The 23,309-nt window shown below is 37.8% G+C and overlaps 1 protein-coding gene across 1 annotated transcript; it reads left to right on the top strand.

The window, feature by feature from the left end:
* Positions 1-464: 464 nt before the first annotated feature.
* LOC135748372 (E3 SUMO-protein ligase ZBED1-like) lies at positions 465-3,136 on the top strand. The gene is made up of 2 exons (XM_065266576.2): positions 465-1,910; positions 2,134-3,136. Exons 1-2 carry the CDS (start codon positions 465-467, stop codon positions 2,593-2,595), a joined length of 1,908 nt encoding a protein of 635 aa, XP_065122648.1. The 3' UTR covers positions 2,596-3,136.
* The last annotated feature ends 20,173 nt before the right edge of the window (positions 3,137-23,309 follow it).

Raw genomic sequence — 23,309 nt, 5'->3', positions numbered from 1 at the left:
ATTTTGCTACGCAGTAATGAGCCAACAGCGGCCCTTCGCTTCTCCATATCCACCATAATTGCGGTGAATGCCCCACATAGCCCCATCATTACTCGACAGACGGCTCATAATTTACAGCCCATTTAGTTTTGCGCTACCCGCCGCTGCGTTTGCCGCAGAGAGAGTACGAATCTGGGTTGGATGGCGATGCCGATGCTCGGAGAAGCAAGAAGCACAGTTTACAGATGTCATTAACACAAACAACCCTTCATGGTGCGAATGCCTGATTTTTGATTATCCGGGTTTGCTCCATCCTGTATACGCATTAGCAAAACTAACATGGCATTAGGGGTGTCACAATTAATCGATTGTGCGATGCATCGCGATGCGGGGGTAGACGATTCTGCATCGATGCAGTAATAACCCATAATCGATTATAGCCTGCTGACGTCATTCGTCACGTACAGGTATGTGGCGGCAGAAAAATGGCGGAGGGTGGTGAGACACGCGTGATAAAAAATGCACCGGGTATTTTAAAAGCCGATGTCTGGGATCATTTCGGCTTCTATGAACATGCTGGTAAGCACGAACTGGACAAGACACACGCTGTGTGTAAAGCATGTCGTGCACAAATAAAGTATTTAGGCAATACAACTAATTTAAGAAACCACGTTAACCGTTTTCACCCGGAGCTGCTAAAGGATGCAAGTGGCAAGGCTGCCAGCGCAAAGACAGACCCAACTCAGCAGAAAATTGATCAAGCATTATCAACTTTGCCATTGAACTCTGAGAAAGCGAAGAGAATAAACAGATCTGTGGCATCTTTCATTGCAAAGGATTTACGGCCCTATTCTGTAGTGGAAAACATCGGGTTTCGTCACCTGATAAAGACGCTGGAGCCGCGCTATAAGCTTCCGTCACGCAGCCACTTTGCAGAAACAGTCATACCCGAACTGTACAACGAAGCCAAAGTTCAGGTAATGTCATCAATGAGCCAAGCTATTCGTGTAGCAATAACGTGTGATTCCTGGACTTCGGTAGCGACCGAGTCTTACGTAACAATAACGTCGCATTACATTAGCCAGGACTGGAACATTTTATCACATGTGCTGCAAACTAGAGCTGTTTACGAGTCTCACACGGGTGCTCATCTGGCTGAGCTTCTTTCTCAGGTTGTGGGAGAATGGCAGCTATCGGATAAAGATGTAGTACTTGTGACAGACAATGCGTCAAATATGATCGTTGCAGCGCAAGTCGGAAAATTCTCGCATGTCAAATGCTTCGCCCATACGCTAAATCTCGCGTGCCAGCGGGCGCTTAAAGGGGCCACGCTCTCCAGGCTTCTGGGCAGAGTAAGACGAATATCATCATTCTTCCACCGTAGCACCACAGCGAGCCACTCCCTGAAAGTGAAACAGCAATGTTTGGGACTTAGCAATCATAAGCTGATTACTGATGTTGCAACAAGGTGGAACAGTGCATTTGATATGCTCGATAGGTTCTTGGAACAACAACCAGCAATCTGTGCCACCTTGCTCTCTCCAGAAGTCAGAAAAGGGGAGTCAGACCTGTTCACTCTGACTGACACAGATGTGACAAATGCAGAGGATGCTGTGAATGCATTAAAGCCAATGAAGGATGCGACCACACTGATGTCAGAAGAGAAAAATCCAACAGTGTCTCTCATTGCTCCTCTAAATGCACAACTCATCCAGAATATGGCAGACACCACTGGAGACTCACCTTTGGTCCGTGAGATCAAAAATGCAATTAAAACAGATCTTATGAAGAGGTACAACAGTGAGGCAGAGAAGAAGGTTCTTTATACAGCCTCTGCTCTAGATCCCCGGTTTAAGGGAATGCCTTTTCTCACCGAGCAGGAAAAACTGGAGATATACAGAGGAGTGATTGTGGAGGCTGCATCTTTGGAGGTAATAAATTCAGTCATGCTTTTTTCATGTAAAATGTAATAAATAAAAAAATTATATTATTTATAATATAATTTATAATATTAAAAATAATACTATATCAGTACCTGCAATTAGTAAAAATTGTATTTGTCATTAATGTAAAAGTTTTTTCAGTCTTCATTTAAAAACTGAGTACACTGTCTGGTAGTTTAATGCTATTTTCTATTAATTTGTTCAAACACAGAATGAGTGTACACCTAGCAGAACAGAAGTGTGTGATGCGCCTGGAAGAACAGGAACCCTGGAAGAAGAAACACCCATGGGGGACTGCCCCTCTGCTCCCAAACGAAAGGCCTCGTCGCTGCTTGTGAGTTTGCTGGGACAGTCTTTCACTGACACTGAAGGTACAGTTGAACCCAAGACTCATTATGCCAGGGCTGAAGAAGAAATGGAGGCATACTGTAAAGCTCCATCTCTGCCTCTCACTGAGGACCCTTTAAGCTGGTGGCGTGTCCATGAGGTCACATTTCCTCTCCTTTCTCGGCTCTCTAAGCGGTACTTGTGTATCCCAGGCACAAGCGTATCTGCAGAGCGTGTTTTCTCCACTGCAGGAGATGTGGTCACGGCTAAAAGAAGCACACTCAAACCAGAGCATGTAGATCAATTAGTGTTCTTGCAGAAAAACCTACAAATTCCTAAATGCTAAGCACTGTTTCAAGTGTTTTGATGTTTGGCACATTCAGGAAGTGCACTGTGTTATTATTTTACATTTTATGTATTTTACAGTATTATGTGTGCAGAGTGTTTTGTTTTTGTTTATTTTGGTTTATACTTTAAATTAATGTTTATACATTTGTCAACATTTAAATATTTTATGAAGAAGTACACTGCACTTTACTGTTTATAAGTACTTAAAAACACTAATTGACAGTTTTATGCACTTTTAGTTTTTCCTAATGTTTTAGGTTTAAATGCTGCTGTTGTCTGCTGTTTACAGAACAAGTTTGTCTTGTTTCCTATTAAGCAGTATAATTTAGTATACTTCTTGAAGAAAACTAAATAAAAAGGAGTTCACATACTGTATCTGACTTCTTACATTCATCAATATAAATGTAGCAATGTGGAGTAGTAAAAAAAGGATGCAATGCATCGTGATGCATCATGATGCATCGTAACATCGAATTGAATCGAATCGTTAACTTAATAATCGGAATCGAATCGAATCGAGGAACCAGTGAAGATTCACACCTCTACATGGCATGCAGCATGGAATACCAAAGTTCCTCTATCTGCTTTGGGACAGATCTGTATCAATAAGATACATATACAGTATTACCGGGAGAATCTTGTTTGAGTCAGAGCAGATGAAGAGTGGGGATTAGTGGGTTACAGGTTAAGTGAGTTTGTGGGAAGGTCGGGAAGTCTAATGTGACCTTTTTTTTAAGATAAAATGCACATAAAAGAGAAATGGCTTTCACCCAGAAATACAAACACATATTCACATGATTGCCAAAAGGATCCATGGAGTGTTCTTGGTAGAGCTGGTCATATGGCAATGACTTCGGAGGCTCCAGAAAACGCATTCGGACAGCCTACATAGGCAGCGTAATGGAATTCAGATTGAAATATAAACAGAGAGCGCCTTTGTGATAACTAATACCATATTTAAAAACTTCATTTACACAAAATTTGTGATCCACTCGCTTTTGGCCTCGAACTTGACCAGGCTCAACCAATCACATTCCTTGTGCACGCCCACGCATAGAATTGTGAGACAAGAGGATAAAGGTATCTCGGGAGACAGGAAGTAAACCAAACATTAGATTCAGACGTGCCTTGATGCTTTTGAATACTGCCTCCGAGAGATTTCGGACGCAAATAAAAAAAATGTAAATAACAAAAACTGACCCTGCCTGTGAAACTCAGGTTAAAAATAAAATCTAATAGTTTGATTTCAGACAATAATTTCTCATTGATTCAAATTTTGACATGACCTTACCCAGTCAATATTAAAGATATCAAGGTTATACTTTCACAGAATGTTATTTACATTACATATGATGATTTAATGTAGAAAACAAAAATAAATAATGGGCATGAGCTAGGTCACATATTGTCATTTAAACATTTTTTAATTACTGCACTTAAAATTGATTTTAATATTTGCATTTCCTGTACAATACTGCTTATAAGAACTGTTACAGCAATCACAGTCTATTGTCTTTATGTATGCACATATATATTCTGAGTCCCATCAAAATGAATTGCTAGACAAAGGAACCGAAGGCATTAATGTGTCAACTACAAAAGGAATACATTCAGTGATTCAGGGTCAATAGTCTGCCACAGATTTAACGACAGCGCTAGTGTTATTTTATCAGTCACAGATTAACATCAATAGTGGGCTATTAGAGACTGGTATCGTACCAAAGGAAACATTTTGCAATCGATCCAACCTCACCATGAAGTCATCTTAACGACCGATTGAGAACAGTAGATTTGCTTCACATTTAGACTCATTCACTTCCATCCCGGACTTGCTCATTTGTCTCATCTTGGGAAAGTTATTGCAAAACAAACCTCTTTGTAATGGTCGGAGTTTGTTCAATAAAGCTGATTTACGCCCAGCCTGTTAATTTATCTTCTCTCATTAAGTCGGGCTGCTGCTGCTGGCCGCACTTCCTGCGCTAATCAAATGCTGATCCCACAGGCTGTGTCCGCACAATCCCTAACATCCAACACGCTGCCGAGCCTGACTCAAACGCAACAGTCTACAGACCGCATGTGCTCATCATTCTAATTAACCAGATGAAATAATCTCCAGCCAAGATAACAAAACAATGAAGATCATATCAGAACCCCTTAACAAAGCTGAGGAATTTTTTCTATTGTTTAATAATAGAACAGCAGAAGTCTATAGTTATCTGTGCTGGCATGATTGTCTGATGTTAAAACATAATTGCATAAGCATACACAAGCACATTCAGAAAAAGTCAAATAATGGTCCCTAGCTGTCACCGAGGTGATACCCTTTCAAAAAGTATACCTTTACACCTAGAGTTTATATTAGTACAAGAGGTACATATTGGCACCAAATGAATACATATCTGTATCTTCATACAGTATAAAGACATTTTTAAAGGGTACTGCCTCAGTGACAGCTTGGGACCATTTTCTAGCTAGCATACAAGATTTCATGGCTGCAACATAGGGGGGCAATTGTAACATTTAGGCCTTTAAAACTGTGTTTGACCCTGGGTTATCTTATTTCTAAACCGCACTTCTAAAGGATTACTCCACTTTCTTCAAAAAATCTCAATAATTTACTCAACCCCATGTCTTCCAAATGTTGATGTCTTTCTTTGTTCAGTCGAGAAGAAGTAAAGTTTTTTAAGAAAAACATTCCAGGATTTTTCTCAGTTTAATAGACTTTATTGGACCCCAACAATTAACAGTTTCAATGCAGCTTCAAAGGGCTCTAAATGATCCCAAACAAGGCATGTGGGTCTTATCTTGCAAAACGATTGTATTTTTCGGCAAGAAAAATTAAAAATATGTACTTTTAAACTACAACTTCTCATCTTGCACTAGCCGTGTGAGGTGCCAGCGCGACCTCACATAATGTGTAAGCATGTCGAAAAGGTCACACATGACGTATGCAAAACTACACTGCCCTACAAAGGCAAAGCGCAGTAACTATGCATTTGGTCAAAATTGAGTTAAGGATTGAAATTGGCTTTGTGAGATCTGTGTCTTGTGACAAAGTCTCCTGGTTCAATTTTGTCCCATTTCAGAGAAACGTGTGTACCAAAATTCCAGTAACATGTTTGGCTGGTGTAAAAACTTTAAGGCAGGGCCGGCGCCACGAGGGGGCGTGAGGGGGCGTCACCCCCTCACTGGCACTATCCCGCCCCCTCAGATCACCATTAATGTTGAATGGGATTTTAATGATAAAATGCGCTATTTAAAAATCACGTTTGCCTTGTGTATTGTCTTCCTAAAGTGAATTTTAAAGTCTAATTATTTAACAAAACAAAAAAACAAGTGTGCATGTATTCTACCGTGACACACGCCCACTCATGTGTAGCCTATAGGCTTGTTCGAATTCATCAGGCGAAGACGTCAAAATGCCGCGAGAGCGAGACGAAACGACACTTAGTATGATTTCTCGAATCGTTCTCGCGGTACTTTGACGTCATGTGGTTGTTGGTTCTTGCAGCCGCGCCTGAAGTTGAACAAGTTTGTGTTGACGGCTTGAGGTACGCCGACAATGAGCCCGCGTTCTGAGTCTCAGAGGGAAATCAAGATGTCGAAGTGGGAAATTATATAAAAATTTACAGACAGGAGTGTGAGAGTGACCTGGGCCTGCCCTGTAGCAATGGATATATGGAAAATAGCATTGGAAGTTCTACAAACTGGACTCCGGATTGTCACACATCAATTAATGCCGTGGCGTGGATGAATTATCGGAGCATTTCAGGCGCAAAGATCCAAATGTTCGGCTGTCATTAAGTCAATTCGGGCACCATGAACTTCAGCCAGACTGTTCATAGTTTTGAAAAAGTTCAGATGTTCATGTTCTTCAGCATCCTTGCAAGTCAACGTACAACCAACAGCCTATTATTGTTCTGCATTTAAAGGTAAGCCTGTACGATCTCTCTCTCTCACACACCTGTTTATCAGGAGTAAATAGATAAAAAAACAGACATTGTTAAATTTATAATTAACGAATTTGAATTAGCCTATCCTACAGCATAGCTGTATATGTAAACGAGTTATTGTCATTTTGCTATTGTGGTTCTCTAGCTGCTTAATCGCTAGCTTATGGTGCATTACTTGTAGCAGTTAAAATAACTACGTTATATGATCAAATTGAACCAAAATGTTGATAAAATGTTGCGTTTGGACCGTTTTTGGGCTGAAAACCATCAACTCTATTTGCCAACACTGCCCCCCACCATTACGTAAAATTTATTTCTACCTCTGGGTCTGAACTTCAAATGAGAAGTGTTGTGCTAATATGTAACGTTAGGTATGCGTTTTTTTGTTGTTGTTGTATTGTTCAGAGCTCTGTACGTTGCTCACTATAGCTGTAGTTTTTGTGGTTGTATTACAGAGATGTTTGTTTATAACACTTTAAAACTTAATGTACCAAACCTATGTATTTTCTAGCTGGGGGAATTATATGCATTCATGTGATCGCCCCCTCTGGTATTTTAGACGCCCCCTTATCAGCGCTCGGCTGGCGCCGGCACTGCTTTAAGGGCATTTTTTTTTTCCGGTTTCAGTGTTTGCGTAGTTACTGCACTTAGCTTTTGGAGCACAGTACTGTCCCAGTGTTTACAGGTGTAGAGAAAGAGGACTGTTCCAATGTCTCTGTGTCCGTTTATTGTTTAAAATGGTCCGCAAATGTGTGTTTCACATATGTAACGCGTGACCTTTTGACATTATTGCGCATTACGTAAGGTCGCACTGGTGCGTCACACAGCTGGTGCAAGACTAGAAGTTGTGGTTTAAAAGTGACATTTTTTTCTTGCCAAAATGACAATTGTTTTGCTAGATAAGACCCTTATGCCTCATTTGGGATTGTTTAGAGCCATTTGAAGCTGCATTGGAAATGCAATTTAAACTGCATTTTAACTGTAAACTATTGAGGTCCAATAAAGTCTATTAACTAGAGAAAAATCTGGGAATATTTTGCTCAAAAAACTTTTTTTCTCGACTGAATAAAGAAAGACATCAACATTTTGAATGACATGGGAGTTAGTAAATTATATGGATTTTTTTAAGAAAGTGAAGTAATCCTTTAACCATAACCAAGGAGTGAAAACACATAAATTGCAGGTAAAAGATATCACAGGAGACTTAAAACAGCCAAGAAAAATGTAAGTTGCGACCTGTTCTGTCACTGATGTGGAAACATGAGAGAAGCTGTTATTTAAAGTGGCGGCGCACCATTTTAATTCAGTCAGTTTGACATCAGGTTCACTCACACTGCAAATATGCAAAATTAGGAATGCACAGAGTTATCTTTTAAGCCCTGGATTAAATATAAACAGTGTGAAATGTTAAACAGATAAAATAAAGATTTTGTTAACATGGGGTTTAGAATGATTCGGGATTAATTGCCCCCAAGCCACATGGCCAAATGTAAGCACCTTGTTTATATGTATTGACATACTTCTGGTTGGAAAATGAACATAATTCACTAAATTTGAATTAGTCTACACTACATTTTTAAAACTACATTTAAAAAGGTTGCTTGAAAGTCTTTAAACATGCAATTTTTTCTCAACATGATCTCATTGAGTTATTAATATAACTCTTGTACATTTTATTAAAGTTTTGTAAATGACTACTCTTGACTCCTCAGCTGATTACTGTATTTGAGTAATATATATATTTAAATATTTAAAATCTAGTTACCACTAAAATGGCTGCTTAGTCTTCTGCAAAAATAGAAATAAACTTTTGCTTTTTAATTGCATGATGCCTGACATCTAAAAGAATTATTGCACCTAAATTGGTTCTTTGTATCAAAATGTGACTGTATTTCAAGTAGTCTGCAAGTTACAGTATGACGGACAATGAAAAAAAAGTACAATCAGGCAATAGTCCGTATTTAATGTGACCTATCTTGATAGTAAGCACATCTTGAGGTCTTTTAAGGAGACTGAAATTTAATTTAGGTGAAAGAGAGCCTGTAAAAAGCCCACTAAAGACTTGACACTAAGGTCTATTGTTTTTTATGCATACAAATTTTGAGTATTTTCTGGTTATATTCTAATAAAGAGATTGAGAAATGTATGATATACCATTGCAAAAACCACAAATGTAAAATCTAAAGGTGGCCTAAGACTTTTGCACAGTACTGTATGTACTGTGTGTGCGTGTGTTTGTGAAGGTCAGCATCTCTTTGGTTTCTTTTCTTGGGGAGATCTCTTGCAGCTTGTACTTGAGTTTAATTAGGCAGGTAATGTGCTTAGATTTCAGATCTGTTTTTGTGCGACCTCTTTCTTGTGATCCCCTACTTTGCCCAAACTGTTTTTAATACTTTCAGCAAATGCTACATACACTATACAAGAATTATTGTGTGTTCATTCTTATGTGTGCAGAAAAATGTGTGGCTCTGGGGATTATAAAAAGACAGAAAAGATTAAATGCAGCTGTTCTTTGTGTGAGCGTCTGTCTGGTAAAGTGTACAAATGAAGTAGGTGACGAATGAAAGTATAAGTTGTGAAGAGGACGGTCACGTCTGGATTGAGCTCAAAGTAAGGCCAAGTCCCTTGTGCCACAGAGTCAGGCCATGAAAGATTACTTCTGCTGCTGAGCCATAGAAATTGAGCCTTTTGATCTTGCTTTTAAATTAAAATTCTAATTTGGACAATAAAAATGTAATCGCCATTTTCAGACTCTCAAAGAGACCGGCAATGAGCATTTCCATGCAGGAAACGCATTAATGTTAAGCGGATATAGCTGGTCTTCCATGACACCCTTTATTTCTGCTGCTTGAGCGAGTGCCTGTGGATGATTCAGCTTTGACCTTCTCATCAAAGTCAAATGCTTTTCTGTCACATGCTCTTTGTCTGCCCGTGTGACTGAACAAACAAGCTCTGCTTTACCATGACTCTGAGGATGTAACATTTACTGCTACAACATAATGATACAACAATGAAGAAGCCTTTGGTGTCTACCAGGACGGGCTCTGTGGTATTGTAACAAAATTCACTGGAATGATATAAAACATCAGCTTGGGAGTTTACAATATAAAATAAACTTTCATTTGAGAATGAAATATTGATGTGTTATATGGATAGCTCACCAAAAAATTTTAAATTTTTCGCCCTCAAGTTCTTTCAAACCTGTATAAATTTCCTTTAAGTAGGGATGTACCGTTACCACTTTTTTACATCTCCGATCCAATTTTGATATACGAAATCTGAGTATCGGACAACAACTGCCGATCCGATACTACTGTATTTTTCTTGAACAATTTAAATTACACACACACACACCTCACACACACACACACAATGTTAAATGTGTATGGTGCTTTCTGCTACATCTAGTATAATTTTAAATGTAAAAATCAATTATTTAAAATGATTTACAAGTTACCAGAACATTAGTAATTATCAATGTTGGCAGTCTTTAGGAGAACATATAATAGATATGTTTGATCAAATAAGTATGCTAAATATATTTTCCTTTAGTCTGCAGATGGTTATTTTGGGAATGCGCTTGACCGGACTTTGTATGCACATCACCGGTGCAGAATTGATGTCAAATTGAGTGCGCCTAAATCATACTGTGTTTCCTGGGCGCAGCATTGATGCTCTTGAAGCATCCTCACATGGGAATCCTCGCTTTGCAATGGAAAGTTAAGTTATTGGATCGGTGCATCCCTAATTTTAAGCAACGTTTGTAACCAAAGCAACCATTTTGGAGCACCATTGACATCCATACTATTTTGTCCTACTATGGAAGTAAATGATGCTTCGCTTACTTTTGATTACAAATATATTCGTTTGTGTTCAGAAGAACAAAGAAATGTATACAGGTTTTTAACAGCTTGAGTAAATTATAATTTTTTTGTGAACTATCCCTTTAAGCATAATATAACATTATGTAACATTGATTTGTTAGTTAAAATGTAGTTACTTATTTACTTATTACCAGCATCTGTGGCTAAATTCATGAGAAGAACTAGTTAAATAATACACACGCAAATCCACAAGGTGGTGTAGGGGAAATTTAACATAACCCTAACCCTAGACCAGGGCCGGATTAATGCATGGGCTTACCTGGGCTTAAGCCCAGGGCCTCGGGCTGGAAAGGGCCCAGAGATGCCGGAAAAAAATAACAACCGCATTTTATAAAAAGTTGATACTCCCTTTAAAATGATACTTGATCGCTTTGCTTTGAATGCGTGAATGCAGTTCCTGCACAAGAAAATCTCTCACTTACTGTAGGCTACCCTGCAATGAGTGCAATCATTAGTGAGCTTTGTAAAATTTCTGTCTGAAATATCCATTATTGCATTTCTGATGAACAAAGACGAAACAGAGGACGCGTTTTTATCTTAATATGAAAGACAACGTGTAAACATTCATTAAATGATTCCTCGTAACATTTTAAAGCCAAGATGTACAGAACAGCACACAAAGATATTACACAAAACATTTTTGATAACTAAATCTAATAAATAACAAATTAGATTCTGCCTCGGAAGCCAGTTCAGCAATCTTATTTCATTTTGAGATTTAGCGTGGCAAGGAAATAAAAGACGAGAAATTACATATAATTTGTTACTGTAAATTATAAAAAACAAGTTTTATATACAATTCCTTAAACGATTCATTTATAACAAGAAAACACTGAAATTAATCATTTCATAGACACTATATATGCTTTATTATTTTGCACAGAAATATCTGATTGCTTACTTTCACTTTGATCATCTCTGTATTCACTTGAAACACTTATGTTTCTTATAACATTTGTTTCAGGAATCTCTTTTCTATCATTTGAAAGTTAACACCGACCATATTATTAAATCCAAGAGAGACAATTGTGTCAGATTCGGTAGAGATATTTATATTCGGTGTCATCACCGAAAAAAAAACGGCTTACCTGTTTTGTAGCTCAACTTTTGACAAGTTAAGCAACCTTTTTAAATACATTTTAAAACTTATACTTGTTGAAAAAAATCTGTTTTTTGATGTTTAGTTTGATGAACGCCTAAATATGATCACGCAGAACACCTAGCGCATTCAGCTAAATTGAATGTGACAGCATGCAACAGCGTAACATCGACACAACGGAAAGCAATCCAAAACTTACAGAACTTAAATTAGATCAGAATTTACCTTTATAATTAATAAAAAATAAAAACAAAATGAAGTCAGAATCAATAAGGTGCAGAACATGGGTGCAAAATGCCTAAATGCGCAGGGGAATAAAACACAAGCCACAAATAGATTAATCAGATAACACTAAATAATCTATAAATTAAATAAAAACAAAGAAATATTAAAATAAGTTTTAAAATAACGAAAATATAGAATTGCCTGTTTTGTCTTTTAAATTGCAGAAACAAGGAGACTTTGCAATAGTTTCTGGATATGTAGCACTGTCACAGGATTTAGGCTATTAACAGACTTTAAAAATATTTATTGAAAGCTACTTTTTCACATATTATTTACTTAGTATTATCATAATAGGCTGTATATTTTTTATATTGGGAGAAAGCTGTTATATGTGAAATCAGATAATGTGCACTCTTATACAGCCAAAATTAAATGATCCTCATTTTATAACACATCTGCGACGATTCGCCTGTGCAGTAGTCGAATCAGGCTTCTCCTGTTAAAGCATCGAGTCTTAGACTATTCGGGTCACCCCTAGCTAGGACTATGTGCATATGTTATGCAGTGATATTTGTGTATATTGTGGGCATTCTGATATGGTTTTAATATTTTGTTATTGCATTTATTCCAGCAAAATAAAAGCCTGACAACTTGCACTTAGTGCCCTGCTAAAAAAACAGCGCACCAGCAAGACCAGCATATGTTGTGTTTTGGTGCTGGTTTGCAAGTGAACACCAGCTAAACCAGCATCAGCACCAGCATTAAAACCAGCTAAACAAGGACCAAACCAGCATTAGCAACAGCTATACCAGCACCAAACCAGCATTAGCACCAGCATCCCATGCTGGTCATACCAGCAAGACCGGCATATGTTGTGTTTTGGTGCTGGTATGCTGGTGACCACCAGCTAAACCATCATAGACCAGCATAATTCCCATGCTGGTCCATGCTGGTTTGATGCTGTTTTTTTCAGCAGGGTTATTATAAAGATTGTGTGAATGTAGGCTGTAATTCTGGTGGATGAAGGGCCCCACAAAAGGGTAAAGCCCAGGGGCCCCTTACAGTGTTAATGCGGCCCTGCCCTAGACCTAAAAGGGGGTCGCACACCAGAAGCTCGTCTCAGCGCCGCGTCAAGTTGCGTCTAGGAAAACTCTGAGGTATCGTACACCGGAAGTGCACATTAAATAATTTTCTCGAATAAACAACAAAATTGACTCAAGATACTTATCTACATGGTAGGTATTAAATGTCCCAAAATATCACTGACTTTTGCCTACTGAATACTGAGGTACTGAAGTAATTGTTTTTTATCTAAATTTAGGTTAAACGTGGACAAACCTAACCACTGACCTAGAAAAGTCCATATCTGAGCCAACCATGAGCTGAAACAACCCATAGGTTAATTTTAACTAGGGCTGCACGATATTTGGGGACACTGACATTGCAATATTTTTTTCACCGGTGTGTTCTGCGATATGAGAAATACTGAATGACCTTATGAGGTGACTTGAAAAGCTCTGTTTGAGAGGAATTAACTTCTGTCTGGCAACCTGAGAAAAATATCTGTGTGATGGTACTACACAACTCTGGTCAAGCGACCAGATCGTGTTATTAAAACCTTTGTTGGAACCGCATTAATTGTTACCACCATGTCTTTCATGAGGTGAAATGTTATTGATTCTGTGATTTCTTTCTGCTTGTTTGAAACCGTTCTCATATAGTGGAACACTGGCAAATGCATCTGAATTTTTTTTTTCAGACTTTTGCAGATGCACACATTGCAATGTCGATGCCTAACTGATATTTTGTGCAGCCTTGATTTAAATACATCGGTTTGGCTTGTTAGTTTTTAACTAGCCATGGGGTAGAAAACAATCCATCAGGTTTAGCATGTATTAGATAACTTGCCCTTTATCTTTTGTGGGGTGTTTTAGTGAAAGCACTGGAAGATTTCACCTCGCCTCAGAGAGCTTCAGGATTACTGTAGGTGTGACTTGACTAATGACTTGGAATGAACTGAAATGACAACCGTATCATAAACAGCTGGCAGGGGTTCTTGGGTGGTGACACATAGAAACGCAGAGTGCCCTTGGACACCAAACCCATCCAATACCCCCTTCAAATAATGCACGTCACCCACCCTTCCATTACCTCTTCATCCACTGCAACTAATTCTCACCCCATCTTGGTTGAGGAACGCCAGACGGTCCTTTCTGGCATTTGTATTTGGGCGTGTGTCTATAAAATAATCCCCTGCAAGTCACACTCATGGGCCAGTGAAGAGGCGCCGGACCAAGTTAGCCAATCATTAGCAGAGCGTCTGAGGAGAAGACTGCTTCCCTTCATCTTAAAACTAAGACTGTCCTCTCCTCTTCGTAATGAGTTTGGTCGCGTTCCAGGCCCCAGCACGAGCTTTACAGTATAATGTGTCTTCAATGGTCCGCTGGTGACAAGCTCACTAATTCACTCCACATGATTGCAGAACTATTCCCATTAAATGTTAGAGAAGAAGTGCTGATAGGACAGTTAGACAGAATGTCAGATGAAAAACAGAGGAGATTCCCCCGGTGTCTGCTCCTCGTAGCTCAGCAGGCCATTTCTCTTTTTAATTCGTCCAGTGTCTCTTTATCATGAGTGCAATAATTAAATAAATTGATTCCTTTCTTCACAAATACAGTTTAGTCTTCATATTTCAAGCTAAAGTACCTATAATCTAAAGTCATTGTAATGTGTGGAATACTGGAAAACAGCTTCACCAACATACAGAACCACCAAAATGTTGATCTGGTCACATTTGGTTGTCTTTGCCAACTGTGGCTTTCTTTGTTGTTTGGTTGTATTTTTATGAGAAATTATGAGATAGATAAGACAACCATAAATTTTATATAGGGATGCAACCATAAAACATTTATATGCCGGTACCGATATTCGATTACTTAGAATGGCAACTTTTCCTTTTAAGCAGCGTGTGTGTGGAAACATCTGTAAACAGTGTGGGGATAAACGCGTCATCTGTATGAAAACATTATGGTCTTTATTTTTTGTCCACACATAGTGATTACCGGTAAATTACTGGTAATCTTACAACCTGTCTTACTGGTAAATTGGCAGCACTAATTTACCAGAAAGATTCTGTTCACAAATGACCTGTTAACTGCAATTTGCCAGTATGTATGAAAGGGATTAATATTGTCACCAAATTTAAAATAATCCCACAGCATGAGTTATGATATAATCTGCCCTTGATCATCATATTTTTAAACAATCGGCCAATGTCCAAAGGAATGTCCATAAGTTATGCAATGTGGAGAGTCATGGTATTATGTCCATTTTATCTGCAGATACTGATAATAGGTCAATATTTATATGCATCCCTAATTTAGAAAGTATTTATATGGCACACATTAACTTTCTGTACACATTCATGTTACATTATATCCACTCGTGTGTTATATTTAACTGTGTGGTGTATGTGATCAGAATGGTATTTGACTTGAAGCATAAAATCAAAACGCTTGAGTAATTTACTTTCAAGAAAAATATTGCAACATATTGATTTTCTCCTATTCCAATTTTCAAACATCCAAAGAAAACCAAGGGTTTACAGAATCCTAAAACAAGAAAAAGTTGCTACAATAACGTTTGTTCAGTCCTCAAATTAGAAAATTCCAAACATAAAAATGTGACCCGGTCTGTGACAACCCAGCTAAAGTTATTTTTTGTGATTTACTGTTTTCTGCATAAAATCCTGAATTATTTAAAGAACTATTTGTGAAAAATAACCTTAATATTTTTACTATTGAAATCAATGTGAAATCAACAACTAAAATCAAACATCGATGCTTCTAATCTTATAAGATTACGAGACATGGGTTTCACAGACAGGGGTAGAAATAAAGAAATGTATAAATAGTATGTGTTATATTATAATCATGGCGTGGCTGAAGGATGCAGTGGATAGCCACCATACCTACAGGTCTTATTACTTTTATAGACGGTTTCAGCAGTAACAACATAAACAAGCGGCTGTCGCGGTCCGCACGTAGCTTCCGGTAAACTCCGCTAAGAATAAATAACAACAAAGTACTTATTTATATAACAAGCAAAAAAAACCACACAAAGATTACCTTGGAAACCAAAACATTTGTTATTTTTGACGAGGCATTTGTTCAAGAGATCAGTTTAGTAACTAGTCAGACCATTAAAAAAACGAAACCGGAAGTAAGGTTCGGATCCAGACGTGTATCACGTGCGTCCGATGAAACCGTCTATAGTTACCACATTAAAAATTACTTTTATTTTATATGATGTTTTATTAAAGGGCAGTCCCTCCAGAAAAACATGATTGTGCGACGCATGATTTAACGCATAATAAGCCAAAGTCCGCATATTTATGTGGGGAGCGCATTTTTCAAATATTTTCACTTTCGCAGCATAAATTGCAGATTTCCGTGCGCAAAATACGCAGGGCTTGCATGATTTAATAATCCCTGCATTTTCATAGCAAAAATCACATATATCTTAGCAGGAATTTGAAAAATGTTGCATTTACTTCACACAAGCGCAGCCATGTCCCCTGTTGCTATGGGAACGTTATGAAGTGACGTGATTATGTGACGTAAACATCATTGAAAAGCTACAAAAACTGAAAACAGTTTTTGCAAGTTCCCGCAGGTTTTGCAAGTTCGTGCAATTTCATCGCATAAAACTGCATAAATATCCTGCATATTTCACCAGATTTTTTTTAAGAAAAAAAGATCAAGGATTTTTGCCCGCAACAATCACAAAAAAACTCAGCATTTTTCTGGAAGGACTGAAAGGGGAAATTTCAGAAGACTTTTTAAAAATGTCAAATAAATCTTTGGTGTCCCCAGAGTACATATGTGAAGTTTTAGTTCAAAATACCATATAGATAAGTTATTACAGCATGTCAAAATGGCCAATTTGTAGGTGTGAGCAAAAATGTGCCTTTTTTGGGTGTGTCCTTTAAAATGCAAATGAGCTGATCTCTGCACTAAATGGCAGTGTCGTGGTTGGATAGTGCAGAATAAGGGGGCGGTATTATCCCCTTCTGACATCACAAGGGGAGCAAAATTTCAATTACCTATTTTTTCATGCTTATGCTTACAGAGAATGGTTACTGGGTTGATCTTTTTCACATTTTCTAGCTTGATATAAGCACTGGAGACCCAATTATTACACTTAAACATGGAAAAAGTCTGATTTTCATGATATGTCCCCTTTAACAAAGTTCAGGAGGAACACGTTCAAATAATCTTTTTAATCACCTAGTAATCATGACCAGCTGTCAACAATCAGGCGTCTTCCTGATCAGCATTAATGAAACAGAACTAAACTTTACTAAACAGAACAGGGGGAAGTGTTCTGGGTTAAGGCCTAAAGCCGAGCCCTGAGCCCTCTTCTCACCAGGCATTGCTCCGGGCTCAGGCCAATACCGAGTTTGCAGCCCTCTCCTCTGACTGCAAGCCAAATATGAATTTCAGTAACTCTGTCCAACTTATTTGTAAGTGTGAACTTGTGAACAAGTAAATGGCAAATTATTAATTAAGCTCTGTTCTTCCACTAAAAGATATAATCACTGGCATATAAAATAACTATGACTGTTTTGGATCACTATGCACAGGAAACGTTGAAACTATACAACTTCCACAGACCAGGTAAGAAAGTAAATGCAAAAACATACTTTTAGGACACCTGTTGGTTTGCCTTTACTTAATCACATTAGCAATGCAAGGTGTGATAATCACACTATAGTTAAAGTTTGTTAATTAACGTCAAACTGTGCTTGATTAATAAAATAACGTTCTGTCGAAATTTTGTTAAAATGACAATTTAGACAACTTATCTCCTGACGGGGCCTCTTAATATTTCTGCCGGGTGCGATATGCAATATTTAGGTACGTAATTAATTTCTTTTCTTTAACACAATTGGTTCATTAAAATGGGACACTGCGTCTTATCTGTTCCCCAAAGGTGTTCAATAATTTCCTATTCTATTTTTAGCCTATAAACAGGGTCCTCGTGAAAAGGACAATCAAGAGCTATTCAATTATATAGTTGGACCGGCTCCATAACACGGACAGAATTTTCTAGGTTAATTTAAAACCAGAGGCTGATGAGTTTGTCCATATTCGACCTAACAAAGGGTTGAAACAACCCTGAATTTTTACAGTATATCTGTCTACCTGTCTTAACATCTACACCATAAAAATGATGTCAAATCAACATCATTTTACTTTAACTTAACAAATTAAGTTAAACATTTTCAACTTGTTTTAAGTAAAAATGTAAAACAGTAGGTTGAATTGACTTGCAAAACCAAGATGTTTTAACTTCACTGCATTTTTTTTTACAGTTTAGTCTATTTAACACCCACGTTTATCTTGGCACATGAACATGCATCAAAGCTCAATTATACCAGGCCTTTTGGAGATTTTCCCTAAAAGACAGACCGCTTAGAGCTGCTCAGTGGTACTCTAAAGCCATCCCACACATGGGCCGTTTCGCATTTTGAAAGAAAAATCCCTATCTCAATTCGGAGACCATTGCAGCACTATAAATATTGATCTTCTCGCTATCTCTCATTGGAATACTCGTCACAGGTCCATATATCTATTTGCGTGGGACTGTTTGCAAGACTGGGCCGACTGCAGCCAATACACTAAAGTCCATTCAACATTCTATAAACAAATACGTCAGAGCACTTTGTTCAAGCAAGCAGATGGGCACAGCCGCAGTGTCATAGTGCCACCTACTGCCGAAAAGACTGACCCCGCATCATTACCTCTCCAGATAAAAGCCGAGTGCACTGTTGCTTTGCCTCCCTAAAGATGCTACAGTGTTTAGATGGAAAATGCAAAGGAGGCTGCACTGATGAGGTTAAGTTTATTCAATTAGACATAATTGTCTAATGATACTTCGGGGTGATCATAGTTTGGCTCCATTCAACAGGCTTTTAGAAGATCATTACGCATTATGTTTTCTTTATCACATATTAACAGTTTATGCAATGGATTCAGTTCATATTTCTAGGGATAATAAAGCCACTCATTAGCTTCTCATTAGGCCCAATGCCAGGTCCTGAAACTAAAGTGTGTATTTTTAAATACTTTCTTCTTAATATGCAAAAACAAATCATTATCTGTTTAAACACAGTGGCACCATTTAAACTTTAAATGGTTTATTTAATCATCCAGAGCACTCTGAAACTTAAACCTTAAATATTTACCAGAATCATATTGATATATGGGCCATTGGATTCGTCTGCCTCCTTATATTCAGGTCATACTTATACAGTCTGGATATAACATCAACCCCTTAGCAAATGACAGACAGGTGGACAATTACCAATTGAAAATGCTGTACCCTCGCATGCCATTGTCTGCATGTCTCCTGCTGTGGAATTGTGTCCGGGTGCAAGCTGCAATTGGGCTTTTTCCCAACGGGTTATGTGAAAGTGGTGATTTGGATCCGAGACTGACTCTAGAAGCTGCGAGATGGTCCGTCTATCCTTTGAGATAATGAATCAGACAGTGGGCTGCCAGCGTTTATGGGCATTTGGAGACACAAAGCGGGACGTAGGGAGTTCACGCTAGCATATATCAGCCGGCGACACGCGCAGAAATGACAGGGTGCAGTCGTCCTGGTGACATGCACCTAAACTCAGGTGCAGAAGAGGATCGGGGAAAGCAAATCGATTCGATGCTCACCAAACCAAACCCCCCACCTGCCATCGCCGGGTCATTTTGGCTGCCGTAAAAGGAAATTCTATTACTAGTGACAAGTTTGTTTCATTTGCGCTATTGTTTTCATCGCCAAGCCTTTGACAACGTTGATGGTTTTTCTAATAAAATCATTTTATGTGAAGGCACTGGTTCTATATTATCTTCAGACCGATCTAAATTGCTGTCTTCTTTCTATAGATATTTTGACACTAAAAATGCCACAGTCAGATTGATATCTCTCAGGGTCTCCCCTGGTGGATTTCTAACCTACGGACAAATAAATATCTGATATCTGATCCTTACAGAGGAATGAGCAAAACTGATAGAAAAGGCTTTATGTATGATGAAAGCGGTAAAAGATCAGGTTTTACATTTTTGAACCAGATGTGTGCTACAGGTGTTAATATGTGAGCGGATGTTTTAGGTGTTTGGAGCCAATTTGGCTTAAGAGCAATTGACCGTTTATTGCATGAAACGATACTAGACCCTGTGGTCAGGATGTACATGTTATTTATGAAGACCAAGATGGGTTCTGTAGAGATGCACGGATATACCTGCGTATAATCAGTATCAGTTGGTAAAGCCACACTGTAAAAAAATGCAGCATAACAACTTGGTTTTGCAAGTCAATTCAACCTACTATTTTAAGTTTTGATGTAATAAGATAACTTCATTTGCTTAAGGGATAGTTCACCCAAAAATGAAAATTTTGTTATAATTTTCTCTTCCTCATGTTGTTCTAAACCTGTATGAAATTCTTTTTTTTCTGATGAACACAAAAGAAGATATTTCGATAAATGATTGTAGGCAATGGGTACTGTCAACTGTGTCCTTACCATCATTTATCAAAATTTCTTCTTTTGTGTTCACGAAAATAAAAAATCTTATACAGGTATTGAACAACATGAGGGTTAGTAAAAGATGACAGAATTTTCATTTGTGGGTGAATTATCACTTTAAGTTAAAGTAACATAAGAATATATTGATTTGACATCATTTGGCGACTTTTTCACAATTTGTTTAATTGTTTCAAATAGGGCTGTAACGATTAATCGTGCAAATGCGCATTTTCTCAATGAATGAATTTTAACTATATTACGGTGAAATCCCGGCACATCCCAAAGCCAGCGGGCGCTCTCGTGCAGAAACTCCCTTTCTGCCACAAAAGAAGTAGCATTGCAAACGCTATTCCAGGAAATGTCTTTAAGGATATTTATATCGCTGTTCTTCAAATTGTTTCAGGTATCTTCATGATAATAAAGATTATTTTTAATGTTTTTGTTTAACGAGTGTTGCTTTTTAAATGCACGTTATAAACGACTTGGACTCAAAATGATTTTAGATCGATAAGGATTTCGTACTGTCCAAAACACCGTAATACACGCACAAGCTGTGCATGAAACACAAAATCGATAAAAAATCAATTCTGAATTTTCTGCATTTTTAATGGGAAACGCGATTAATCGTTGCAGCCCTAGTTTCAAAGCACCTTTACATGAAAAGATGCAGGAAAAAAAACACAGAAAAATCGATGGACAACAAAAGCAGCAGAATACAGCGGCTAAGATTAAACCGTACTAGCGAGCGCAGTAATAAAGTAACGTAGAGAAGAGGATGCTAAGTTAAGCCAGACATAGCTGATTCTATAACATATATGAATAAGTAGATTAAACGGGTTCCGTCGGTGGGCGTTGGTCACACACTGGCTGGGCATCACGTTGAAGGAAGGCCAGTAGATCAGTGGTGTCATGACCTACATGGCAGCCGGAACTGTGTCTGTTAGTCTCATTGTCCTCGGAATCGAGAACAAGAAAGGGAAAGAAAAACTAAATCCTATTAACCTAGGGGCCATTCGCATGTAATGCAAGCGTCATATAGTATTGTGGTTTAATATCCGCTCGGTTCCAGACAGGAAAACTATTGCGGCATAAGTAGATTACCCAGACGAGTTATGTGAATGCTTTGTTCCGGACAACTAACTATTGCGGGATAAGTACATGTACTAGACAAATTATGTGAATGCTCAGTGTTGATAGCAATTAACTTAAAATGATTAATTTATAAAACTTAAAGAAATAGTGTTTTAGTATTCAGTTCATGTAATTTAAGAACGTAAGATCAGTTACTTTGAAACAAGTACTGTTGAAATAGAGAGGAAAAAATATATATATAAATATATGTTGTTGTTGTTTTTTGCTTTTCTTACAAAATGTATTCATTAATTATCATTATATTTAAAAGAAAGTATAAAAGGTAAAACTGCCAAACTATCGGTAATCGGTATCAGCAGACATCACTCCCAATAATCTGTTATTGGTATCTGCAAATTTATCAGAACTTTAATGTCAGTGCTTCTCTAGTTCTAAATATTTGGTCAATTCTTTTTGAAGTATAACTGCTGTACTTAAAGTCATTTCCAAAACACGTAAATGCATATCTAAAGAGCATTTAACCTATTCTTTCAAACAGTGCATTTGCTGGATATCAACCTATCATCCGTAATTATCCAATCGAGCTACAGGAACACTGGAATTCATCCATCCATGACATTGAGACATTCACAATAGAGAATGGTCAATACACAAGAAAAATATAACGCTGATACCGACAGTAATGCCAAATATTTCTGACCTTGACTGCAGTGTATGCATGCACACATACTCAAATAAACTCTTGTTTTCATACCACTGGCTGCTCGGACAAACAGCCACCCACATAAACAAGAAAATTTTGCTATACCTGAATGTGCAACACAGCATATTACAGCCTTTGGAGATCTGTAAGGTAATAATAGTTGGTAATAATATTGCTACAGATCTTTATGTCTAATGTTTAGCGTTTTCATATTGAGGTCATAATTTGTCACCGCAACAGTATTTTAAAACAAAACAGATTTAAATATTGTTATCACATAGCCTAACTGTGGGGCTGTTTGCAGGAGTGGCGATTAAACACTATATATAGGAAGGTAATTTGAACCATTTGCATGGACCAGGCATTATCATTAAAAGAAATACAATTGAAACAGGCTGGGTAGCCATTGAAAATAAGACCTTTCAACATTCCTCGCTCATTAACGGCGTGTAAAGTACTTTTCAGAGTCTCACACAGAGCAATAAAAAAGCTGTATCCTGCCTCCAGCAACCATTTCCTTAAATACACACATCTCTGACTGAAATCCAGGTTTATGAACAACACTGGTGCTTGTAGGTAAAAAGGAAACTCTTGGGCCAAGACAATTTGGTGGGACGCATTAATTGCACCAATGATTATCAAGAAAGATCTACTCCTGCTTTATATTTATAGTTGTGTCCACTTTTCATTATGCTATTCATTGCTGAGAATAAATAATGTACATAAATGTGCCTGCACCCGTCAACGCACTCCTTAACATTGCCAAGCAATATCCATCTTGTCTATGGTTATCAGACATTACCTTACTGAATTATGTCTATTAGTTGCTTCCCAGCCTGCCGTGCCATCAGCCTCTTTCTGTAGCTATGACAACATTACCTTTTAGCTTTATTGCATCTTCTTTACCCAACATACACCATTAATCTGTTTAATGACTACCATGACCCCTTTCCTCCAATTTCATAAAATAAAACGTATTAATTAAACACATTAAAGTTCCTATTGTAGAGATTATTCTAATAAATCAGAGAGCACATTTTAAGGAAATAGCCGTGTAACTGGAGGGCTGCTGGTTACCTTGTTTATTTAATGTTAAGAGGGTTTTTTCTTAGTTTGCACACAAATATTAAATCAGTGAATAATTGAGGTATTAAAAGTGGGAATTGCCAAGT

The sequence above is a fragment of the Paramisgurnus dabryanus genome, chromosome 16 (genome assembly GCF_030506205.2).
Source record: "Paramisgurnus dabryanus chromosome 16, PD_genome_1.1, whole genome shotgun sequence".
Lineage (NCBI taxonomy): Eukaryota > Metazoa > Chordata > Actinopteri > Cypriniformes > Cobitidae > Paramisgurnus > Paramisgurnus dabryanus.
This window is presented reverse-complemented; position numbering and strand designations above follow the sequence as displayed.